General features: G+C 49.4%; 1 protein-coding gene across 1 annotated transcript in view; it reads right to left on the reverse strand.

The window, feature by feature from the left end:
- CDH23 (cadherin related 23) overlaps positions 1 to 24,554 on the reverse strand; it is a gene marked incomplete at its 5' end in the record, with an annotated part of 191,770 nt that overhangs the window by 145,227 nt on the left and 21,989 nt on the right. The window contains 3 exons of the mRNA XM_082054336.1: positions 7,885 to 7,977; positions 8,199 to 8,246; positions 11,144 to 11,286. Coding sequence (XP_081910462.1) covers positions 7,885 to 7,977; positions 8,199 to 8,246; positions 11,144 to 11,286 — 284 coding nt within the window. The remainder of the gene's footprint in view (positions 1 to 7,884; positions 7,978 to 8,198; positions 8,247 to 11,143; positions 11,287 to 24,554) is intronic.

A 24,554-nucleotide genomic window follows, 5' to 3' on the forward strand; every position in this document is an offset into this window, starting at 1 on the left:
CCCTCCTTGCTGCAGGATTCTTCCAGAAAGAGCCCAAGTTTTGCCTGGTGGAAATGACTGTTATCTCCAGGACACTTTACACATTACTTCCACGCCATTTGGAGTTTTCCGCCCCAGTAGTTTCTGTTGCGTTTCTCATTTCACTCCTTGGGCACGTATTTTAAAGGACCAAAGTCTCCTCTTCACCGGTGAAGCCAGACAAGCAACAGGACTGCTAGAGGTGGAGACTTTCTTTCTCCCGAGGATGTCAGGAAGTCACTCAAGACCCTCTGACACTCTCCATCTGTCGTCACAGTATATGCATCAGCAATAACGACAAAAACTTGCACACAGATGACCTTTAGAGGGAAGGATGCTTCTGGGTCCGAGCACCTGCTGCATCACCCAACAGCTTCCCCTGTGCAAGGCAAGGAGAGATCTCCAGCAGCCTCCCAGCCCCGTGCCGTCCCCCATACCAAAGCCACACCGCTCAAATCCTCCATGTCTCATCACAGAATTATAGAATACCAGGTCGGAAGGGACCTCAGGGGTCATCTGGTCCAACCTTGCTTGGCCAAAGCACAGTCTAGACAAGATGGCCCAGCGCCCTGTCCAGCTGAATCTCAAGTGTCCAATGTTGGGGAATCCACCGCTTCCCTGGGGAGGTTATTCCAATGGCTGATTAAAAATTTCCCTCTTGTGGCCAATCGGAATCTCCCCAGGAGTAACTTGTACCCATTGCCCTTCATCTTTTCCAGGTGACTCCTTGTAAAAAGGGAGTCTCCATCTTCTTTGTAGCCACTCTTTAACTATTGGAAGATGGTGATAAGGTCTCCCCTGAGCCTTCTGTTCTCAAGGCTGAGCAAGTCCAGTTCTCTCAGCCTTTCCTCATATGGTGGCTTTCCCATCCTTGATCATCTTTGTGGCCCTTCTCTGGACCCTTTCCAGCCTGGCCACACCATACAGATGCACCACGACTCTTTAATAAGCACCTCACCCCTTAACAAGTTTCTATATAAATCCCATGGACGTGCCTGATGTCAGCTGTGCAAATCCTTCAGCCCAAATGCTGCGTTCTACTCCATGCGCTGCAGCCCATTTTGTTTAAGTATCATTCTCCGGTGCCGACAGCAAAGAGCAGGGAGGAGACGGCATCTGCCACCTGTTGTGCTCCCAAGTTCTTGCCCAAAGGAGCTGCCAGCATCCCAAAGCCAGAACAAATGCCCAAGACGGCATCTGAACTTCCCTGCACTTCATCAGCCTGTTTACATTCTGCTTGCATGTGCAACAGGGGGATCTTTATGAATATTTACAAAGTCGCCCCCGAGCCAAACGCAGCCAGCGTGCCAATGCACACGGCATCCCACCTGTCGGAGCGAACTCAGCCTCACGACTTGTGTGTTATTCACATCCTTCCGTCCCCATCATCCGCCTGCCACTGCCTCAGCTCCCCTTCCTTCTCCTCTGCCACACCGGGAGACGGTCACTTGCACAAGCCTTCTGATGAAAAACAGTGTCCCACTGGCAAAACCTGGCACTTTTCTCTATGTGAAGACACATCTTAACATTCAATATTCCCGAACAATATAGAAATAGTCCCGTCTTGGTGGATCGTGCAGGCTGGGGTTGAAAGAGGAGGGAAGAATCATGATTTCTTAGAGGGATATTCTACCTACTGACTACAGAGCAGATGAAACCCTCTCAAAGGGGTTATCCCATCCAGCTAAGAGATGGCTTTTTAATAGATGGGCAGTACACCTGCACTTAAGACTATTGAAGGGAAGGCACACGCTTTGCAATGTGTCTCTGCTTCCACAAGCTTGCTGGATGAAGTTGGAAAGTAATTAAAGGTTGCTCAAAAACTTAAGAAAAATACACAGACACACGTGTATACGGAAAGGAGAAACATCAAAACAAACATCTGGCGACCAACTCTGTGAAGCCAGAGAGATGATGTGGAGATCTAAGCTGTACTTTTGTCAGCCTGAGGGAGGCTGGCTTTGAAACCCAGAGACAACAAACACAATGGAAAATGAGGATGCTTGGGAAAGTTTGGGAAAGGACTCACCTGCTACACCACTTCTCCACCAGGCACCGAAGGTGGGACGTACCCTCAGCACCCAGCATCATCCACATCCATGGGATGTTGGGGTGGAAGGGAAATGGAGATGCTCGCTTCCCCAGGAAAGAGAACTGCCTGCCTTCTACCAGCATTTCATCAACACAGCCTCAATAATCTGCTGAGCTGTTTGCTGCCTTTCTAGGAAGTTTGATTAAAAAACAAGAAGACAAACGCACACAGACATGTAGACAAAACACATAGCCGTAAATAAATAAATAACATTGCATCCCAAATGCTGCGGAAGAGCTGGATACGCTTGCACGTTTTGCATGCGCGAAGGTGGTGGAAGGAGGAGAAGGCTGGATTTGGTGGATTGGTTATTCGTTGTAAATGATTTCTGCAGTTCTAAAATTCACATAGACGCATAAGGGCAGGGAGAAAAGGAAAAGAGCGAGCAGGGGAAAGAAAGAAAAAGAGACAAGGAAGGGAAGCCGGCAGCAGTGATTATAGCCAATTTTGCAGCATGGCAGGAACATCTTTCTTATCAGTTCTGTTATCACCGCCTTCAATTTAAAGGCTCTTTAAATGAAGGAGGAAAAAAACCCAAAACCAAATCCAAAAGGTGTGTGCAAGCGTGCAAGGGAACAGCTAATGGGGTTGAAATAGGAGCTCGGGCTCCCTGCAGCTGCTTCGTATGCGCAGCATCGGGCCTCGGAGCCATCGCAATAGAATTATATGAGCCCCTGTAGACTCCCGGGTAGGATGGCAGGGAAACTGATGTAATTACCAACATTATTACCATTAAAGCAAAATAATAATTGTAATTACAGCTAGGGCTTTTGGGGCTTTCTCTGATCCTCCCTGCCGCCGCTCACCCTCTAGCACGGTCTGGTTCCAGGCTATGTAACGGGACAGGGCAGTGACGGTCCCTCCTTTCCCTCTCCTCCCTGCCAAACACCTTTCTGCACGATTTAAAAGAAAATCATAAAAGCTGCTGTTTCAACTACCCCACCATATTAAGGATGGCAATGGTGACCAGCAGCTTGTGAAGGCTCCATCCCAAAGCCTGCTCCCTGAGCAGAAGGGAATGCTGCTGATGGCAAGCAGCCGCCTGCCTCCCAATTAAAATAAATGGGTAAATCAGGGCTGAGCTCAGGACATGCGACACCTGCAAGCTGGACTGTAGCTGCCGAGCCGACGCCGTGTGCTGCCCACAAACTTTCCTTTCTATTATTAAGCTCCTTTCCCACAGCTCTGCCTCTTACCGGCACTTGCTTGAGCTCAAGAAGAGGTGAGCACATTTCCAACATGGATGGTTGTGGTTACCAATGACGTGGGTGCCTTTTGAAAACAGAGCCTCATTATAATTGCTACCTCCTGTCAGGTTACAGATGCGTTTTCATGGTGCAGCCGTCATCTCGTGAGAGGCTGGGGTGCTAATCGGCAGTCTCTGGCCTGGAGCTGGCTGAGGACAGCTTTTTGCTGCAAGACGTAACCCAATAATATATATTACAGGAGGAAGCAAATGAGGAGAACACCAAAGGAGGGAAAACCCCACTGGAAAGCTCCTGGGGGAACATTCAGCATAAAAAACCAGAGATTAAGTGACCTTTTCTGCCAGCTGGTGAAGACTGATAATGCTCCAGGGCCAAGAGAAGGATGTGAATGGTTTGAACTTGATCAGGAGGCTCAGGATGTTGGCGGTTATGGGGGAAAACAGCTCTTCACAGGAAGGTACTAAACTTGGTTACCACACCACACAAGAGCCTCAACCTCTGAGGGACCTTTGCAGGACCCAAGATGGGGTGTCCTGTAGACATTGGAACACCTAGAATTAGGAGATGCAGAAGAGAGTCTTGCAAAGCTATGTCTTCTGAGGATAAGCTTAAAGGTTTGTAAAATGAGAATCATTTCAGTTGGAAGAGATCCTCAGGATCATTGAGTCCAACCATAACCTAACCAACTCTAGCACCAAACCACGTCCCTAAGAACCTTGTCTGAACACCTTTTCAACCCCTCCAGGGATGGTGACTCCAGCACCGCCCTGAGCAGCCTGTTCCAATGCCTCACAGCCCTTTCCGGGAAGAATTTTTTCCTAATATCCAACCTAAACCCCGCTCTGGCGCAACTTGAGGCCATTTCCTCTTGTCCTATCATTTGCTACTTGGGAGAAGAGGCCAACACACTCCATGCTGCAACCTCCTTCCAGGCAGTTGTAGACAGCGAGAAGGTCTCCCCTCAGCCTCCTTCTGTTTCATTTCAAAGGTAAACAGAGGGCTCCATGACCCAGAAGGTCCCATGCTTGGAAGGTGGGACAAGAAAGCCTAGCAAGTACCCAAGGCTACCCCCATCCCAACACCACACACCCCATGTGGTGGCTTCACTTCACTTCACCCGCTCGCTCCACCTAAAGCCATTGAACTGTGACAATCCAACAAGCCTGGGTTTCCTACAGATCCAGCCAAATGGAAAAATAGATTAGATAAAGCAGATCGGGCTTGTCAGAAACCATGGCATCACCACCACAGCCTACCATGGACTCAGAAACATGGTACCCTGGGGTCGGCTGAGGATAACAAGGGTGAAAAAGAGCATGTGCAAGAGGGGACATACAAGGGATGATGCATCCAGGAAGAGAACAAACCCTGAAGGTCAGAGTAGCAAGCACATGAGCGGCTAACTAATGTTCTACAGCAGCGCCACAGGGCACAGACAGAGGCACACACGTCCTAGCAAACCGTAAAGCCATAAAAGTCTATTACAGCAAATCAAACAGCAGTCAGCATGACAGCCATTAGCCTGAAATGAATACACGAGAACTTAATGAGCTCTGTCGAGGCCAGCTTGGTGAATTAAGTTGCCAATTCTAGCAGGATTCCCCTTTCCTTTACAGACTTGAAAGCGTCCGCACTGCCTCGTTGCCTTTCGACAAGCAAATCACAGGGCACTCTTGCCCAGACAGGATGGACGATTACGCCAGAGCAATGTCCTCTCCCGACACGCAGCCCCTCGCTCGGCTCTTCCAGGCAGGTGCCAGGGCTGCGATTGAGACACAAGGAGCACAGAGGACCAGTAGCACCAGCCTGACACACGAGCGACCCCCGGGCTGGGTATTCAGAGCTGCTGTGGTTAAACTGGGCATCCTCTCCCCAAGCTAAAAAGGAATCGCAGCCCGCAGCCCATGCACAAATAAATTCCCATTTTCAAATCAAGTCGACTGCGCAGAACACCAGGACGGGTATTTAGAGGCAGTATTGTTTTTAAAGGTCAGTTTACTTCATGTTCCATTTATTTATGCACACTCTTCTTTTGACTTTCCTAGTGCCACACAATAGCAGTGAGGTTTAAATAGCCTTTCTGTTGCTGCTCCATTAGCTAGGACAACTGCAAATCGATACACCCATTTATCTCAAAATTAAAAAGAGAAAAACCCTCATTAGCTGCCAATTCTGCGCAGAGCCAGCCCATGCAAAGCTGCACTACCGCTTCTGCTGGCCTCTTCTCCTGCCCCTGCTGGGTTCATCAGCTATAGAACCTTCGCCTTGGGCAGGGTGGCCTTTGAAACAGATTTTGCTGTCTATGCCCTTTGTGTTCACCCTGGCCCGAGCTGTCCGGAGCACAATGATGACCTGGGGACACAGTTGTCCCCTACCATGATCACCAGCATCAGCTGCATCCAAGGTGTCCCCTGGCTCAAGAGGCCTCAGATATTGAGGATTCTCCATGCCACATCACCTCCAGCTTTGAGTACCTGTGGTCAAGCAACAAGAACAACCCATGGACCAGCAAATCTCTCAAAACAACAGGCATCTCTTCCTCAAGAGCCATGCCAGCACACAGAAATTCACTGCTCACGTCTCCTATGGACCTCAGTCATCGGAGTGTCCCCCTTAGGTGGCAGGACCCCATTCCTTGCTCTCCCAGTGCCTGTCAAGCAAAGGCTGTCTCCCCAGGTAGGAGAAGGATGCTGGCTGAGCAATGAGTTTGTGGCTCGTTGCCTCCCATCTGTGCCCTTGGTTAAAGATCACAGACAGTCACAACGGTCACACGATGCCCTGTAATTAGATGAGGCCACCCTCCAGCAAAGCCCAGCTCTGAAGGTCTGGTGGCAGAGTGGACGCACTTGGGAAGCCCCATGCTTGCTATACCCCAAACCATTAGACAGTCCTAGAAATGCCTCCTAGCAGAATCACAGCTCATGTACAAAGCAGAGTGACGTGCAAAAGGGAAGGGAACCTCTTCATCCACTATCTATTTTTTGTCCAGCTCACCTGTCCACAGTTCCCTTTCCTCAAGGAGCCTTGATTTTCCAGACCATCACTAGAGCTTTGCCCTCCTTGCTCTCCAGGTTTGACATGGGTTAAGATCTGAAATGTGGAAGGCTTAAGATGTGCAGTATCAGCTCTTGGGACAGAAGCAATGAGCAAGAGGAGACCTGGTATGGCTGCTCCAGGTATAGAAAGAGCGGGGCTTAATTCAGCCCCAGGGAAGAACACAGAAACCCACTTTTCATCCACCCGACCAGAAAGGCAAGAGCGAGCAGCAGCTCTTGCAGGTTTTGCCAAGTCATTTCTGCGCCATTTGTGCTTTAAAGAGGAAAAGAAATGACTCTGACCCGGTGTCATTCTCAAAGGGAGGTTTCAGATGACTTGGTGCGAAGATGAGACTAAAAACTCCCGGCTCATACATCACAAGCAGCCTAATGAAGAAACCTCATCCTTGCAGCAGAGGGACAGGGAGAGATCAAAGCCCAGCACGGCAGGGCGTCAGCAGCCAGCATATTGAGTACACGGCTGTAACGCCACCGTTTGTACCTCTCTGTTACTGAAGGCTGCGTGACTTCACACACACGTGCACACTTGACCTCATCCACACCCCAAGACATGCTCCGGGAAGAACATGCCCTGCCCTGGCACCTGGGTGCGAGAGGGAGAGCTTTCCTCCATAGGAGAACGTGAAACGCCCTACTAAGTTCCCCATTTCAAAAATAATACCCCGACCTCCTCCCTTTTGCCCCAGGAATGACCTTTCACTCCACACCTTTGAAGTCTAAATTCACATCGGATCTGTAAGTTCCTGACCTATTTCTGCCAAGCTGAGCTTTAGGTGCAGAAGGTCTCCCTGATGGTACGACTCGCTGTCTCCTCCTTTGCAATGACCAGCATGGAGAGAGAGTGGCAGCAGCTTGTGGAAACCCTGTCCTTGGAGATATTCAACACTTGGCTGGATAAGTCTCGAGCAACCTGATCTAACGTGCAAATCCTCTCTGCTTTAGCAGGAGGTTGGGCCAGATGAGCTCCTGTGGTCCCTTCCTACCTACATTATTCCTAGGACATGATGGGACGAGTCCTGCTACAGAGCTGTGGATGGAAACCACCAGGAAGGGCAGAAGCCATTGGGCAGGATTCTACCAGAAATCAGGTGCTTGGAGAAATATTTAGTCCTGCCTCACATCATCTCTGTGACAAGAGCTGCACACTCCCCACTGCTCAAAGGACTGGAAAAAATATATGTGTATATATATTTCCAGCTATTTTCAGACTTCACCTGTGTCAATGGAAAGACATCACAACGGCTGCAAAGGCTCTGAGCTCCAGACCTCTTCCACCTGCCTTCCCCCAGCACCTAAATTGTGGCCATTTTTCTTCTGCCCATTTTCAGGCAACAATAACTTCCAGAGGTTTAATTCTCCCCCAACCCCAGTGAGGATCCAGGGCAGGAGGACAGTCCTGTGCTCTGGTGGCCCTCATGTAGCCGAGCACACAGCTCTGTGGTGGCAACTGGCCAGCGAGTGTGGCCACCGAGGGCCAAGCCAGACGCTGGGAGGTTGAGGCGGTTCCTACCTCCGGGATGCGGACACTGTAGGGCTGATTGTGGAACCGCGGGGCGTTGTCGTTCACGTCTCCCACTTGGATGTTGACCGTCCCTTTGATCACCTGCCACCACGAGGACAACAAGAGGGAGCGGGCGTCAGCTTTACCCGTGGATTTAAAACCTAAAGCAAGCTTGTGGCTGCTTTTTCTGACTTTTGGCAAATGATGGCCAGGGGTGGTCCCGCTCCCCAAGCCCCCCCAAGGCGATGCAGAAGGTCCCCATGCAACCCACGCTCATCATCGGCGCCCGTGCCGCAGACCATGAAATGAGAAGTCACACTTACCCCTTGGCTGTCACTGACGGAAAATTCAACCGTGAATTCCGACTTAGTCTGAAAGGGAAAGGAGAAGAAAAACATATAATTAAAGATACTGTGGTGTTTATCTGCAGATGGCAGGCTTGGGACTTTTAGCCAATATTATTACATGCAAAATGCTTTCAGGACCTTCAAGGAGAGAAGCGATGCTCGAGTGCAGTCACCTACACTGAGCATAAAACACTGAGAAATATTAATGCCAGCAGGGTTCCAGCATATTTCATGGCTGTGGAGAACCCCTCTGCCCTGGGTCAGGAGGATGCAGGGACTAAGGAACCAAATCTCTGATTAACAGCCAAGTACTTTAAACAGACGGCTAGGCTAAAGTAGATGAGAGGAGCCCATTCTTTAGCCTCCTTCATCATGCCCCAGCTCTCTTTGCACGCCCACCTGATCCCCAACACCAAACAAAAAGCAGCTTATTTAGCTTTCGTTTGCAATGACAATACAGCACCGTCTCACTGAGGATATCTGAATCTTGCTGCTGCTTTCCCAACTCTACCTGCCATGTAGAAGTTCGTGGGATAGGACAGAGCTGGGAAAACTGGGCTAAGCCCAGGATCTGTAGTTAAAAATGGCTGCGACAGGGAGATATTGCTAGTGGAGGCACACCTTCTCTTCTTGAGCTTTCTTTTCTACCCATGATCATTTATCTCATATTTACCAAGGAATCATGTGGGAATGGAGAGCAGGAGTGGGACACCACAGCAGTCTGGTACCTGGGCATCGTTTGGTGTTCTGGTTCTTCCTCCAGCATCCCTTCCCACCACCAGCGCCCCTGCCCGAGCTGCTCGAGCACAAGAGCTCCATGTTCCCAAAGCGTTGTGCAGGAAAGGCTGGGAAGCAAACTTGGAATGGCTCTGTACTGCAGATTTGGTTGATTTATTCCTAAAAAGATCAGCTCGGGGACAGGCAACAGCCGCTGGTACCCAGACCAGGAGCTTGGCTTGCACCAGGGTAGCAACCCCTGGAGAGGGTTTGGGGAACAGAAGGAGGAGCTGAAATACCGATGGAGATGGGAAGAGGGAAGAGGGAAGAGGGAAGAGGGAAGAGGGAAGAGGGAAGAGGGAAGAGGGAAGAGGGAAGAGGGAAGAGGGAAGAGGGAAGAGGGAAGAGGGAAGAGGGAAGAGGGAAGAGGGAAGAGGGAAGAGGGAAGAGGGAAGAGGGAAGAGGGGCCTCTGGCTCCTGGGACATCCCACCTTGCTTTGTCAGTGTCTTTTCCCCCTATTCCCCCTATTCCCATCAGTGCCACCACAAGGGACAAAGCAGTAGGGAAGAAAGGAAAAACAGGAGAAAACAACCGACCTGTTGAGCATTTAATTTGAAAAACTTGATAAAATAATCAGAGAAAGTTAGAAAGTTAGAGAACGCTAATTTCTGTCTCCACCTTTCATTTTAGCACATTTTTCAGACTCAGAGTTTGTCTTTTATTATTTTTTAATTTTTTTTTTACCTGTTTTCCTTTTCATCTTTGTGGGAGTGAATAATCTTTTAAAAATTGTTTTGCCTCTATACATTCACTCCTTCCTCTTTCTCTCTATTTTCCCCTTTCTTGCATCGTTTACCCTACTATGACTCCCTCTCCCTTTCCAAGTCTCTCTTTTTCTCCTCCATTGTACAAGAACCGATTCCTTGTTTTTCTTTCCCCACCACTTTTCTGTACGGCTTTCTCTCCCCTGACTTTCTGATCCCACGCATCCAAGCTGGTGCTCTCTGCTCCTGGTGTGCTGTTCACCTCCATCCCTCCCCTCCACCATAAATTGCCCCTTATAGCTTTTTCTTACCCATACCAAGCTATGCATATGGCTGGTCTTCACCCTCTTCCATGTCTCACTGACTTGGAGCCCCTGGGATCATGAGATGGGTGCAGGTTCCTCTCCCAGTTCATCCCAGCCACACGTCAAGCCCGCTCAGCCCCTTCCCTTCCTACCTTCCCCCAAAAGTCACCCAAATCTATTGACCTCCTTGGCTTAATGTTGTTATCACAAGTATTGGGAAGCAGTAGGCACTTGAATAAGAGAAGATCTATGACTCATGCCAGCAGCTGTTTGTATGGGGAGGTGGAGGGGAGAAGAAAACCACTTTATTTTTCCAGAGCCTAGTTTCGCTCTTAATGCTGTGAAACTGGGTTTTGCCTTCACCCAGCCTAAGCAGCATCCTCACACTGCTGCTCTGCATCCTCACATTGGGCTGGCGCCAACCAGGACCAGCAGCACCCTGAGGCGCGTTAATGGGTTTTATCTTCATAACACTGCCGCTGGCAAAAGGAACACAGGGGGATATAAGCACCGTGCCCAAGTCATACAGTATTTTCTCAGTCTTACCAAGCTCCTGTGCTATCTATCCCTTCTTCCTCGCTCCAGGAATGTGGCAAGGGCCAGGGCTTTTGTAGAAGAGGAGCCTGGATGGGTGCACTGTCTTTGCACACTAAAGCTACTGTTGAAAACAGGAGCGTGAAACAGGTCAAGGCAAAAATCTTGCCCCATTTAGCTTCCAGCAACCTGAACCCAGAAGATGATGAAAATTCCTCGTGAGACTGAATAAACAGGGAAACCTCAGGTCTCTTCACACACCGGTTTAAGTAGCAAAGGATTTCATTGGAACGTAGGTTTGAAGAGAGAGGCTGTAAATTTCCCTGAATGTGCAAGCATCCCCCTCTTTGGTGGATCATTTCCATTTATTGTTTTCTTCACTTCTGAACTTGCAAATATTATTCTGAGATCCATGAAAAACAACAAGCCAGATGGAACCAGAGCACCCTGCTTGTTTCCCCTCTATCCCCACAGTGACAGGGTGAGCAGGACACGTCTGACACCTGGATTCCCGACACCCCAGCTGCCGCAAAAGGTGAAGAGTCACCATTTATCCCAGCAGGGACTTTTTTCTCCTCCCCCAGCAGAAGGCGGCGTTACCTCTCTGTCCAAGGGCTGCCGGAGCCAGACAACGCCAGTCACGCTCTCCACGGCGAAGAAGCGGCTGGCCTCCTCCCCAACCACGCCAAACACCAGGGGGTCGTTGTCCAGGTCCCGAGCCAGCAGCTGAGTCACCGAGGAGCCTGGGGGAGACAGAAAGGAAAGAACTCATGAGCGAAATGAACAGAGGAAGAAATCCTGAAGGTTGTCTGCTTTCCTCATGTAAGTCATCCCCAAGCTATTTTCCCATGGTGCTACCATACCTCAAGCAGCAAGGGGAGTCAAGCTGTGCATGGCCCTACTGTTCTCTCCAGCACAGATAGACTGAACCACAGCTCCTCTCCTCCCTCACCTTTATCAGAAGAGAAAGCCACGTTATTTCAGCAGAACCACAGCCACCTCAGGCACTAGAGACAGTGGTGGAGCCCATATCTCTCCTGGAGAGGTGCCTACCAGCCTCCCTCATGCTCTCCCCTGCCAAGGGGCACCGCAACATTTCCAGATTAAAAGCAAATATCTCAAGGCCAAGAGCAAGAATGTGATGTCCACAGGTGCCTTGAGGCTCAGGGATTCCATGGTGCTGGGGGCCAGACACAGGGCTGAGGCTGGTTTTAAACACAGCAGCTGGAACAGGTGCTGGTCTTTCTGGCATACGTAGACCCCACACACCCAGAAAGCATGAGAGATGCTGGGGTAAACCCAGCACTACCTTCCACCAAATCATGTTTCAAACTACCTTCTGCAGCATCTCGAATAGCCCAGTCAACAGAGACCTTGCACAGCCATCCTTCAGGGGCATATGGTGTAAATGCCTCCTCTTAACAGCACTCAAGAGGCAACCTGGACCCTCCGAAGCTGCTGCCATGTATCCTGCTTGCTGTCTCCACACTGCTCCTAGAGCAGGATGACTTCTACTGCTCCAAAAAGCAAGGGATGGCCACCACCCTTGGAGCCCCCTTTCAGCTCCATAAGAACCTCCTTGAATCATTCTGAGCCTCTCCGTGATGCCTCCAAGCGCACTCAATGTCTGCTGTGGCGGGACAACCATGGCTGGCTGCCTGGTGTCCATCCACATGCTCTCAGTCAGGATAGGGAGAAAATAGGAGGAGAAAAGTTGGTGGATGGAGATAAGAATGGGAGACCCTCTTGGCCACCTGGGCCTGAGGATGAGGGGGGATAGCGTCTGTGTGCGCTGTCTTTGGCAGCATGGGAGCACCCCACAACCCCAAACATCTGGCCCAGGAGGGGGAATAGCAGAATTTCACCCAACTGGGAAGAGGAGGGAAGCGCCAGCAGAGCGGAGGGCGATGCGGCAGCACGGCTTGGCGAGCAGAGCGAGCCGGCCAATTACCAACGGCTTGGTCTGACATCAATCACCGTAGAAATAATGGGAAAAACCGATACAAGGTTCCATTAATAAAGAATTAAATGATAGGAACATAATTAATGCCAGTCAACACAATTTTATGGAAAATAGGCCTTGTCAAACAAACCTGATTTTATTCTTTTATGAGATTACAATTTTGGCAGATAAAGGTAACTGTGAAGAAATAATAGACTTCTGTAAGGCATTTGACTTAGCACTGCATGACTTTGTGATTAAAAATTTAGCACTGTACGATACCAATGAAGAGCAATGGAGCAATGACCCGGCCGCCTGGCAGGTGCCAGGGCCGCCAGTGCTATGTAAAACTGGTGTCGGTACAAACACTGCTGGCAGCATGGCAAATCCATTCTGACAGGACCACAGGTCCGAGCACACAAGGAGCTCTTCCCATGCCCTGGGTGCTCAGATGAGTGATTTTTGGGGAATAAGGCCAGTTCTACCAGGGCTGCCATTCTGCACGCTGCTCGGCCGGCGGCATCGCCTTCAGGACCGGGTGCAAGAGGGAGCCACAGATATTTGAAAGCTAGCAAAACCACTTTGCATTTAACTTTAAATGCTTGAACTGCAAGATGACTCAGGCATCTCGAGCACATCCATGAAGAGGACAAAATGTAATGCTTAAAGATGACTCTTCCAGAGCAAGAAAGCACAGCGAGGCTTAATGCCCAAACGCAGCTGAATTTATATTTAGAGAAGGAATAACAGTTGTTTTAAAAAGAGCAACTACAGCTGACCCCTGGGAAAAAAATCTACCTTCCACCCGCACCGGTGCAAACGAGCGACGGGTCAAAATCAGACATTTTTGGACAAAGATGTGGAAAAAAGAGTTCTTATCCAAACCAGTACAATCAGCCGGTTCATCCACAACATTCCCAACTCTTCAGTGAAGCCAACACTGGAGATACGGAGTGACCCTGCAGGTTCTAAAACACAAGAGCCTTGATACGAAACAAGGCTTGGGTTTATTCTTTCACAAAGGTTTCTTTGCCCCAGAACACAGGGCAAGACTGAGAGCATCCCCATGGCAGAGAAAGCCAATGACTAACGTAAGTCCAGGGTCATACATCTCTATTCTGCCAAATTTAATGGGAGAAACAGACTTTCTCCCTTTACATCTCATACAAACCCCCTAAATCAACAGGGTATCCGCACTTCCCCCCGGACCTGCAAATCCTCCAACCCCCAAAAGCTCTTTGTTTCCCTTCCACTTGAGTTGTGACTGAGACCACCTTAAAAATCCTGCTGAATAGGAAACGCATGTCCCACCTGGTTCTAATCATAGTCACATTCATGGTTTTTATGCTGCAAACTCACTTGCACAAAGAAATCAGCCAGCAAATGTACATTTACGTCTTCTCTGTCTCTCCACATTAGATCTACCTCCCGCTGTCAAGGAATTTCACTCCTAAATTCGGGATAACCTGGAAAACAAGACGCATCGTCCCTGTGAAACAGTACACGGGGCTTCGCTGACTCTGGTCCAGGCACATCAAAACCAAGGTTGGATTTAGCAGGTAAAGCAAGGAAAGGGAATATCCAGCGCTTATACCCTCCTCAACTCTTCCTTCTTTTTATGTGTTAGAAACAAGAAACTTTTTTAGGATGTGGATAGTGTAGCTCGGAACATTAAAGTGTGAGCTGCATGTTGTTGCACAGGAAAACACAATGTCAAGTAAACCCTCACAAGCAAGGCACCAAAAATTAAGAGCTGTTTCACCTGTTCGTCAGCCAGCAATCACCACCTTAGCTTAGAAGCGCCTCCCAATTCATTGTAGGAAAAATAATCCATAAAATACAGACCAAAATAACAAATTAAATAGAAGACAACAAGAAGCAGATCCCTGAAATAAGAAATGGGATTTTTACAATTGCTTGTGCATTTATTGTTCTGATTTTTCCAAGCTTTACCCTGGGGGAATGCTGAGGTTCAGCGTGCAGTACGAACCAGGTGTGTGGGATGCGTTTGGGCATCCTGGGCTCCTTCACCACTTCCACCAACATGACAAACATTTCTGCAGGTTTCCACCAATCCCTTTAGCACTGATTTAGTTAATTCTATTCCCCCCACACACACACAGTCTCTTTCATGAAAGCTCTTCATGAGCCACCACAAAACCAAGTGCCGACCTGGCTCCAGCAAGGGAAACAGGGACAGATGACCCTTGTGCAGCACAAAGCTATAGGCTGCGTTTGTTTCCCCTGAGGAATCAGACAGGGCAGTTAAGTGTCTTGATTCCGCCAGATAATCACCATTTATCTTGTCTCCTTTTGCCTCCTTTCTCTCAATCACGGCTCCTTCTCCCTCTTCCTCACACATACTCAGATTTTCTTCTTTCTCCGAGTCTTGAACTTTGATTGACCTCAGGAGCTCCTTGTTCTTTTGTCACCTCTTGCTTTGTTCATGATGTAGTATTTTAGGTTTGGCTGTTTTATGGGCTGTACTTCCCCCCCATACACAAACTCCTGTCCTGGCATCTTGCTTTCAGCTGTAAACCCCCGTATTTTTCTTGCCCTTCCATTTAGCCAAAGGGAAAAGCAGGTGAAGGGGCTGTGCCTTCCCAGCTCCTCTTGATTGCAAGAGTGGGGTGAGAAAGGAGAAAAATGCACCCTGTGGGAGGATCCCAGAGCTGCCAGAGGGTTTGGAGGTGCCGAGGAGCCTTAGGAGCAGGGCAAGAGGAGGATGAAGATGCGGCCAGCGTCTGCACAGGGAAGGGCTTTGGGCAGATGGAGGACACCAGGATCCAACAGAAGGGGCAGGTTTCTAATTAGCTGCTTAATAAGATGCACTCTTAAAAGGTCTGATCCATACCCAGCTGGAGTTAATAGGAATTCCTCTGCTGACTGCTCTGGCTTTTGCGCTCAAGACTTCAGGCATCAGCTACACTTTAATATTAAAAGCGTTTTAATCCCAGCTCCTAAAAGCCCGTGCCTGTTTCTCCTTGGCTCGTTGTTTCTCACCAGTGCCGGGATTTGGATCCTGTCCATGGGCACCGTCGCCACACACTTCCTTGGCTCCCACCTTCTGCCACCGCTACCGAGAGCGACCCAGAGCCTGGCGGTGCCACAGGCGCTCAGCTCACACGCGAGGGGCTTTGTGCACCCAAAACCCAGACATTTCCACGCAGCAGCAGCAAACGGAGCAGAGGCACAGGGCACGCGGGGCAGGGAAGCAGCAGGGAGACAGCCCTTGTGCCGAGAGCCATGCCTGTGGTCCTCCGCCACGGTCACAGGCTGGCACAGAGAGCCCTCACTTGCTATTCAACTTCTCGAACCTGCACAAATTTATTTACACAAGAATCATTTTTGCATCCACACCCTGCAGCAAGGAGTCCCCTGATGTGAAGGCCACTGCTACGCTTCTGCTCCAAAGTAGCTGCCACCAGATTTCCTTGGGCTCTCCTGTCCCCTTGTCCCCTGTCCCTTCCTCCCCTCCTCGGAAGGGACAGGGGACAATCGCACCCCATGCGCTGACATGAGCTGCTAGGCAGCAGCCCTGCCTTCCTGCCCCGGTTGTCCCAGCACAGGCATGTCCCGATAGCCCCGTCCATCACATCAGGCTGGCCGCTGGTGTGCTCGGCGTCAGGATTTGATGGATCTGATCTTGAAATTCAAACCCTGTTCTTCTCATTTTTCACCTGCTCCCTTTTTCTTTGCCTGTAATTCATTTTCTCTCTCGCCTTTCAGAAAAAGCCCTTCCATTATGTTTTCCAAAAGATTTTAAGAAGAAATGCCAATATTCCTGTGCTGCTGAGCAACCCTACAGTGTGCCACCTCTGAGCAGTGTGAGGGAAAGGATGGTGATTCCCTAGCAAGGAAAATGAAGTAAATTCCGGTTTCAAGCAGGACGTTACAGTGGGCGAGAGTTGCTCACATGTTTGGGACGAGGCTTCATGGCTTTCCCAGGGAGGATGAGCCCTGAGCTGGGGACAGAGCGTGCACAGGTGAGCCCACCTGGTGCCAACATGGACACGGTGCAGGGGGTGAGGAGAGCAAGCAAAGCAGGCTCAGAAAGTCTCTTACAGGCACCAGGGTCCCTCCATCCTCGTTCCCGCCTTCCTCCCAGTCCGGCCCGGCCTCCTGGAGCAGTTTCCCATGGATAGCCGTAGGTGATGCAGAAGACTCAGGCTCCCAGACCCAACCATGATGTGCTCCGGACCTTGCTCCTCAGCTGGAGCACACCAAGGGGGAACTATGTTAGCAAAACTCACGCTGTGCAAGCATGCTGAGACTAAATTCTGGCCAACACCATTCATATTATCATCTAAAAGCACGCCACAGGTACAAGGGCAACCCACTCCTCCATCCCCAAGCACGTAGCTGCCAGCTTGTTATATGAACACAACCTCAACGGATACTCCCTGGCCTCCTTTTCAGAACGGGCTCAACCACTTGAGCCAAAACTTTCCAGAGCAACTCAGCAAAGAAAGTTTCCGCTCCTACAATTCAAGTTGAGCTCAGCGTTACACACACTTCTCTTTCCAGGTGCTAATGGGAAGCATCAGCTTACCCCAGCACCAAGGCTGCTCCGCTCCAGTTACTGTGCTGCAGAGCCAGTGAAAAGTGGCAGGGAGACATGAGCATCTCTTTAAAAAGGCTCTCATAAGAAATAAATAAATGAAAAAATAACAGTGCTTGCCAGCAGAAAAAAACAGAAGGTCTTTACCTATTATGGAGGGACAAGCTGGTCCAAGAAGCACATACACTATTGCCATCACCCATCACACACAGGAGGAAAAGGAGCCAAACGCAGAGGTGGCAGAGAAGAGTGAAAACAAATCTGTGCAGTCAAAACCATTTCTGAGGGAGTTTATCACGCCGGGCAGCGAAAGGCAAAGCGAGAGGGATTTTCATGGTTCCTCAGCTGCTCCGAGCCAGAGCAGGAGCCGGAGCCTGTCATCCCTCTGCCACATTTAGTTAGTGTGAGTGGGGAGTCGGGGTCGAGACAGAACCCATGAGCAGACTCGACAGCCGGCAGTAAAGCTCGGAAAGAGGCATCGCCTGTCTCCATCCCCCCAGCTTTCACACAGATGCTTAAAAAGGGGGTTAAACCTGCTTAAAAGGCGGCAGGTAAAGAAGGGACAAGTGTTCATACCAAGAGCATTCATAACAGAGGGCTTCTTCGGTTTACTTTGCTATCTACCAAGCACTTTGGTTAACTTTACCAGAGAAACCAGAGGGGAGAAACAAATACAAAACAACAATGGTACATAAAACTTTCTTGATGTTATCACCAAACAGAACAGCCGAGGTTCTCCTGCTGCACCATGTGGGCAGAGAAGCAGCAACACCTATATCAACACGGTTAAGACAGAACGATTTACCTCCATCGACCTTCAAACAGGTCTTACAAGACTGCGGATATCAAGCAAGCTCTCCAAAAGCAGTCTAAGATGCATGGCCTCACGCTGGCGCCACGTGTTCCCGGCGGATGGCGCCTCCATGGCTTGGAGGTTTATTAACCAAGGCTTTCCAACCAGGAAAATCCCCAACACGCCCCAGTATCACTGCGGCACCTCCAGATCTGCTCGGACAAGGGGGATTAAAAGAGTGCTCATGTCCAGTCAGGCAGAGGCCCAGCAGCCCCTGCCCTCAGGGTCACTGCAAACCCGCAGTCCCTGGGCAAGCGGGAACATGGGGAGTTTGCCAAAGTCAAAAGGATGTTTGTTTCGTTTGATTTGGAAAAGAATATGTGGCATCAGCAGGAAAGGGGGAAGTCAACACAATGGCATAAAAACAAACCAACCAACCCAACCAACCCAACAAAACCCCCAGGAAAGCAAACCAAGAAACACCTGCAAAAGAAGGAATGTGGGTCTCTTAGATATTCCTGGCGTGAAACAGGTTCCTACACTTAAAAAACCCTCTTAAAAATAATTTCCTCTCCACACTGCCTGGGAGCCTCATAATTACCAACAATGATCACAGACCCATTCATTTCACCCTAAAATTAATACATCACGTTTGGAATGATATCGCATTAATTTATCACAAGATTTATGAAACTTGCACTTTTTTCTAATGAGATTTATGCAAATTCTGCTCCATCCATTGTTTGCACCATAAAAAATAAAAGTTCCCTCGCAGAAGCTGCTCTGTCAAAAAAGCTCATTTTCACTTTTATTGATATCTGTCCTTCTGCCTTCATCCCCATGACAGGAGGGGAAGGAGGGGAGAGGGTCCAGTCGGGGCCTGATCCTGGTCCCAAGCAGAGCAGCCCCACCACGATGCTGAGGTCGGCAGCTGAGCCCACCATTCAAGGTGCTTTGTTTGAAACCAGCTTTTCAAAAGAAATTACCTGGTGGTTCGCTCTCACCTTTGTCTGAGAAGGATCAGAGAACACGAGGAGCAGCAGGGAATTGGCAGATTGAAGTATTTAGACTTTCCCAAATGGGAAATCGGCACCTGGTAAACTGAGAGAATAAACACACAAGGGAGAGCGGGGGGAATAAACACCCAGAGAAGCACGATCACTGGACATTGTGGGTTATAAATGGGGAAAGCACACAAGACTGACTTGGTACTTTACAGCAGAGTTGTAAACTGAAGACAGGAGCACACAAGATGTCCCATCAGCCCAGGAAAGCACGGGGTGTAGCACCTTCTAAAGCCTGAGGTTTCCTGAAGATGAGGGCAACGCTCAGGAGTGAGATGGTACAAAGCAGGCAAAACCATCTCCAAATCGACCACGGCAGGAATATTGCCTTTGTTTCCAATTGGAAATCAGACAGAGATATTTATCAATACCCACACAGATTTGCCATGGGACAGGAAAAAACCCTAAATATCAGATGCAGCCTTGGCCCTTGGAGCTGCCCTCATGCGACCAACAGCTATGTATGAGATACAGGGGTGGGAGGAGGCAGGACAGACAGAAAAAGCAAAGAAAACATCAATCTGAGGTTAGCAGATTTCCCAGCAATGAAATCTACGGAGGTGCTGGTGGCCAAAAGCCCCAACGTCGCCTCTGGGCTTTTAAAACTGGAAAAGATGCTACAAACCCCATCCTGGAACTGCCCCACAAGCACTGGTGGGATGAGATCCAAACCTCAATTGTAGCTGCTGCCCACCGGGGAAGACAAACCAAACCCATCCTGGCCGCACAGCCACACTACCAAACGTCTCCATCGCCTCTGTCTCCAAAACACCCCAAACACGCCGTGCACCCCCCTCACTCGCTACTGAAGGAAAAATCTAGCTAATACGGTCTTGATTAACATTTCTGACGTGAAGTTTAAAGCCTAAATCCATAGAATATCCTTTTCTAATTAATTTTTGCAATAAGAAACAGCCCAGAAAGAGTAAGGAATATTTCTTTTGTTCCTTCGTGCCTTCTTTTGACCTCCTCACTCCCCTCCAAAATGAAATAGTTCATTTTTTAACTAATTAAACACTTATAGGTCAAAGGAAACTATGACAGGTATCGGTGTGGAGAGAAACGCCACCCGGTTCTCTCTGTGTGGGTATCCCAGCCCAGTAAAAGGTAGAAAAACAAGATCATCAGTGGTGAGGAGACCTTCACCCTGGTTTCCCCAGTACCTGGGCAAGCTCCACGATGGAGGTGGAGACCACCGGAGGGGCCTCGGGACACTCAGAAAACCACGCTGCTTTGAACAATGGATTTGCGTGTAGGTGAATGCCCAGTTAATTCACTGCCCTGCTCACCAGAGGCTGCGCAAGTATTTTCACAGCAGGTGCTCCCAGCAATGACCACGACCACCCTCTCCCCAGCAACTCAGGAGCCTCCCTGGCAACTTATAGCCCAACATGGGAGGAGGTTTTGCACCACAGAAAACATCACATTCCTACAAGTTCCATGGAAATAATAGCTGAACTAAGGAAAGCTGAGTGTCCCTCCTTGGGGTCGCAACCCTTCCTCTTTAAAAGATGTGGTTGCCAGTCATGTCCCATCAATGCAAACCAGCACAGACAGCGAGCAGGACATCCCCCATCTCCCGGGACACCTAAGAATCCTCATGGACACAGCGAGGAGACCTTCCTCTCGGGAGCTTTACTGACTATGCACAGAGAAAGAGTTTTGGGAAAACTCCTCCAAAGCAATGACTCCAAGAGGTTCCTTGGGGTGAACTCCACATTAAGAGGGATGTTGAGGTCAGAGCCTCCTGGCTGGACGCCAGCGTTGACTGATGGCAGGGACAGGGGGGTGTGCTTCCAGAAACAACAGCGTTTTGTAGAAGTCATGCCCACTGACCAAACGAGTTGCACAAAGAAAGGCAGAGATTGAATCGGCAGCACCGTAGTGCCAGGGTCAGACCCGTGTAGGGAACCACGGGGCAGAGGACGGATTTCCCAAACAGAGCCAGGCAAGTTTGCATTTTGACTGCCAGCTGGTAAGAACAGAGATAACGAGAGACCACTGACCCTGGCAATGAAACCCAGACAGCGTGCAAAGGGCTTCACAGGTCACTAGAAACCATTTCAGTAGGTGACTCGTTGCACCTGCCCTTTTTGACTACCAAGAGGTGTCTTGCCAGCTAGAATCAAGTAGCAGCAGGGATGCTAAGCACCCATATTTTCAGAGGCACCTGCCGATTAGTTATAAAGACTAGATATCCAGCTGAGTGCCATGCACTTGCACTAGGAAAGACTAGACAAGCCTTGATTGAGTCAAAACACGCCATCAAGACAGACGAGCTGTTGCCATCCCTCCCAAAAAAAGGAGGTCCAAAGCAGGTGGAACAATGTAAGCTACCCTATGTCCAGAGAGCACCAACCAGCTGGGGCAGTAGCGTGGACTGAAACCAAATCCTTGCTCCAGGGACTACTTTCCACTTAGTGGATGCAATGAGCTCTGTTAAGTTTCACTGAGATCATTCGGATGGGAATCACCTCTCCTCAACTTGGAAAAACAGGGGTAAGTTCCCACTGCAATCTCCTACTCAGTGCAGAAAGCAGGAGGGCAGCAGAGACTGGAAGATGCAGCCGACCCACCGTCCTTGAGCTCATTGCTTCTCCCTGGCCATACCCAGCTTTCTAAAAGTACTCCAGGGCACACAGAAGAAAAGCAGGACCCCAGAAGTCTAGTTAATGAGGCGGTTCGCTAGGTGGTGCAAATCAATGATTTATGAGTAAGATGACACACACACAGTACTTTGCATCTTACCCGGGCAAGGTAACATAGCTTTGCGTTAATTAGAAAAGAGAAGCTCTTCTGCAATTAATATGAGGTCAGAGATAAAGCTCATTAGCTTGCGCTGCCTGCAGACTGGGTGGCAGGACTGTCCCGGCATTGAGCGGGGCTGCCCATGGGGTGTAAGACAAGACACTCTGGGGACAGTAAGGCAACGATACCAGCAACGCTAATGGGGAAGTCATGCGAATATCAGCACCAAACATCCCCAACGCTGGTGCGTCAGTGTGACGCCAGCTGTGCTCCAGCAACAAGGACGAGCCCCAGTATAACACGCCACCTCTGAAATCCTGCTGAGAGACGCCTCCTCCACCAGCAACCCCGTCAAACCGGGGAGCTGATCAATATGAATGGGGAAAAAAACAACAAAACACAACAGTCAGCAAATTTTACTTGAGCGAGTGAAGTTCGAGCGGGATTCATTCACATCGTGTTTGAAATCTCATCTGTGCCTCACAAAAGATGAAGCATCCCCGAGGCTCTCAGTCTCACAGGGAATACAAAACCTTCAGTGCTACAGCTTGCCTATGGCCCAGCTGCTCCGCTCTGCAAAGGGTTCAGGGGAATATATAAATACAGTCATCCTAATCCCAAATATTGCAGGGTGTTTTGCTCCAGCACAAGTGTGCTTTGGTATGTGCGTCAAAGCCCCAAAGCCAGAAGGAAATGGTACCAGAGGTCAGATTTTTGTCTGCAGACTTCAAATGCCTAAGCAGATTGGCCTTGGACTGTCAGCATAACTCTCTGAGGTTTCAAAACATGTGCTTACTGGGTGATGCATTCTGCCTGGTTATAATGAAGATGCAGTGAAATCACTTCTTGAATTTATCTCTCTTGTTGAGAGTTGAGTTAGTACCTCTTGATCTCCAAGATGTGGCTGCAGTAACCGCAAGACTCACAAAAATGGGCCAGAAGTTGGAAGCCCATGGCAGCCGGTTTTGCAAAGATTACAATTCCTGCTCCTCTCACCCTGGAAAAGCAAATAAAACCCTCAAGAGAGACAACCAGATGCTTGGAAGACTCTCCACAGAGGTGACCAGCCAGAGGAAATACAACACATGCAACTCATCAGCCCCTCCATCCATCAGTCCCGGCCTCAAAGCTGCCTTCCTCCAAGCACAACCCAACTGCTGCCACATCTTGGGTGGAACATTCCCTACCATTCCTCCCTCCCTCTCCCCTTCTCCCTCTCAAAACACCAAAGAGAAGGTGGGAAGAGACCTGGCAGGTGGTGCCTGGGTATCTGAGGCACGAGCTTATCTGCGTCCCCACCACGGCGCTGCAGTAAATTGCCTGTTGATAAATGAGGCTATTTAGGAGCAAGTGATGCCGGCATTGCGGTTATTAATGATGCCGACGTGGAGAGACATTTAAGAGCGGCCCCACGTTCTATTGTCCTCTTGCCTGTGAGTAATGGGGCACTTCAGCTACGGAGCCTCCAAACCAGCTGGGGTTGTTTAACAACAGAAACAAAACAAGAGCAAGGGAAATGGATGAAGCGCACTGGACTGATGACTCCAATGTACCGAGTTAAAGCCAAGCTCCTTCAGTACAAGTTGGGCAGAGCTCCAGTCTATAGATGGAACTAAATTGAGAGCATCCCGCTTTTCCAAGCACCCAAACTCTTCTACTCATCCCTGCAAGCTCCTCACAGCCGTAACACAACGCGCAGCATCTTCTTCTCTCCATCTACGGTCCTGTGCAGCAAACCCACCCAAATAAAAGGGAGAAGTCAAGCCACAGAGCCTAAACTGGAAGAAGCAGCAGTCCAGCTGTACTTGCAACACGCGGTACACGCCAGAGCACAGCAATGGTGACATTTGTTGAAGCCTGGGAGGCTTTCATGGGGCCATTACCTCAGTTTGCACATCACAGATGTCTAAGGGTGGCCAGGAGGACAATGAGGGAGAAATAAAGAGGCTGTTTATGGCAAGAGGAAACCTTGGAGCAGAGCTCCAGTCACTGGCAGGAGCGCAAGGCAGAGCACACAAGCACACAGCTGGAAACTTGGTTCTGAGTTAATACACCCACGAGTGTTTTTCCTTTTCCTATGAAAGCACACTCTTCTGCAAACAAACAGCTGGAGAGCTCTGTTACAGCTGGACCAGCATCCCTCGTGACTGAATTGTCCAATTAATTTAGCTTTTCTCATTTGTGAGTTGTCTGCAAATAGACTTGGATTTGCAGGGTTTTATTTGTTATTTGAATATATCCAGTAAATAGCTTATTAAAAACATATTTCAGACAAAGGATTTCTTGCTAAATGCTCCTGCAACTGTTGCTCTGAGTGTTGGCAACTGGCTGTTCCCACCATGCAAATGGTCACTGTGGTCAGGTGGGAATGCCTTTCCATCTCGATGAAATGCAATGTACCTCCAGAAAGAGTTTTCCAAGGGTCTGTGGAGGCACCTGCACCAAAACATATCCTCGCACAAATGTGGAGTGTTCAGCCTGTCTGAGCTCCCTTAAAAACACAAAACAACTTGCACAGAAGTTCTCACAAAGAGAACAAGTTGAATGCTGCACTTAATTGACTTTATGCAAAACCCCAGTGAAAACATCTCCACCTCGCAAGCAACCACGGGGCTCCTCATTCAGGATCCTATCTGTCAGGTGTGTTTTGTCTCAGAGCTCCCAGGAACAATTGCTGCAGGAGTTTCAGCACAGCAAGAGAACACGAGGTGAGGAAGGAAGCAGCGAAGGGCTGTTTCCAATACTGATGTGATCCCTCGGGCATGCAACAAGCGCAGCCTTCCCCTAGCCCAGGTACCACCAACTGCAGCCTGTACAGTACGTGCGACACATCTGAAATCGCAAATCCTCCTACAAGAGCAGTTTTAGTCTTCTACGACACGATGTTGCTCCGAGGCAGTTGT

This window comes from Streptopelia decaocto (genome assembly GCF_964273445.1).
Source record: "Streptopelia decaocto genome assembly, chromosome: 5".
Lineage (NCBI taxonomy): Eukaryota > Metazoa > Chordata > Aves > Columbiformes > Columbidae > Streptopelia > Streptopelia decaocto.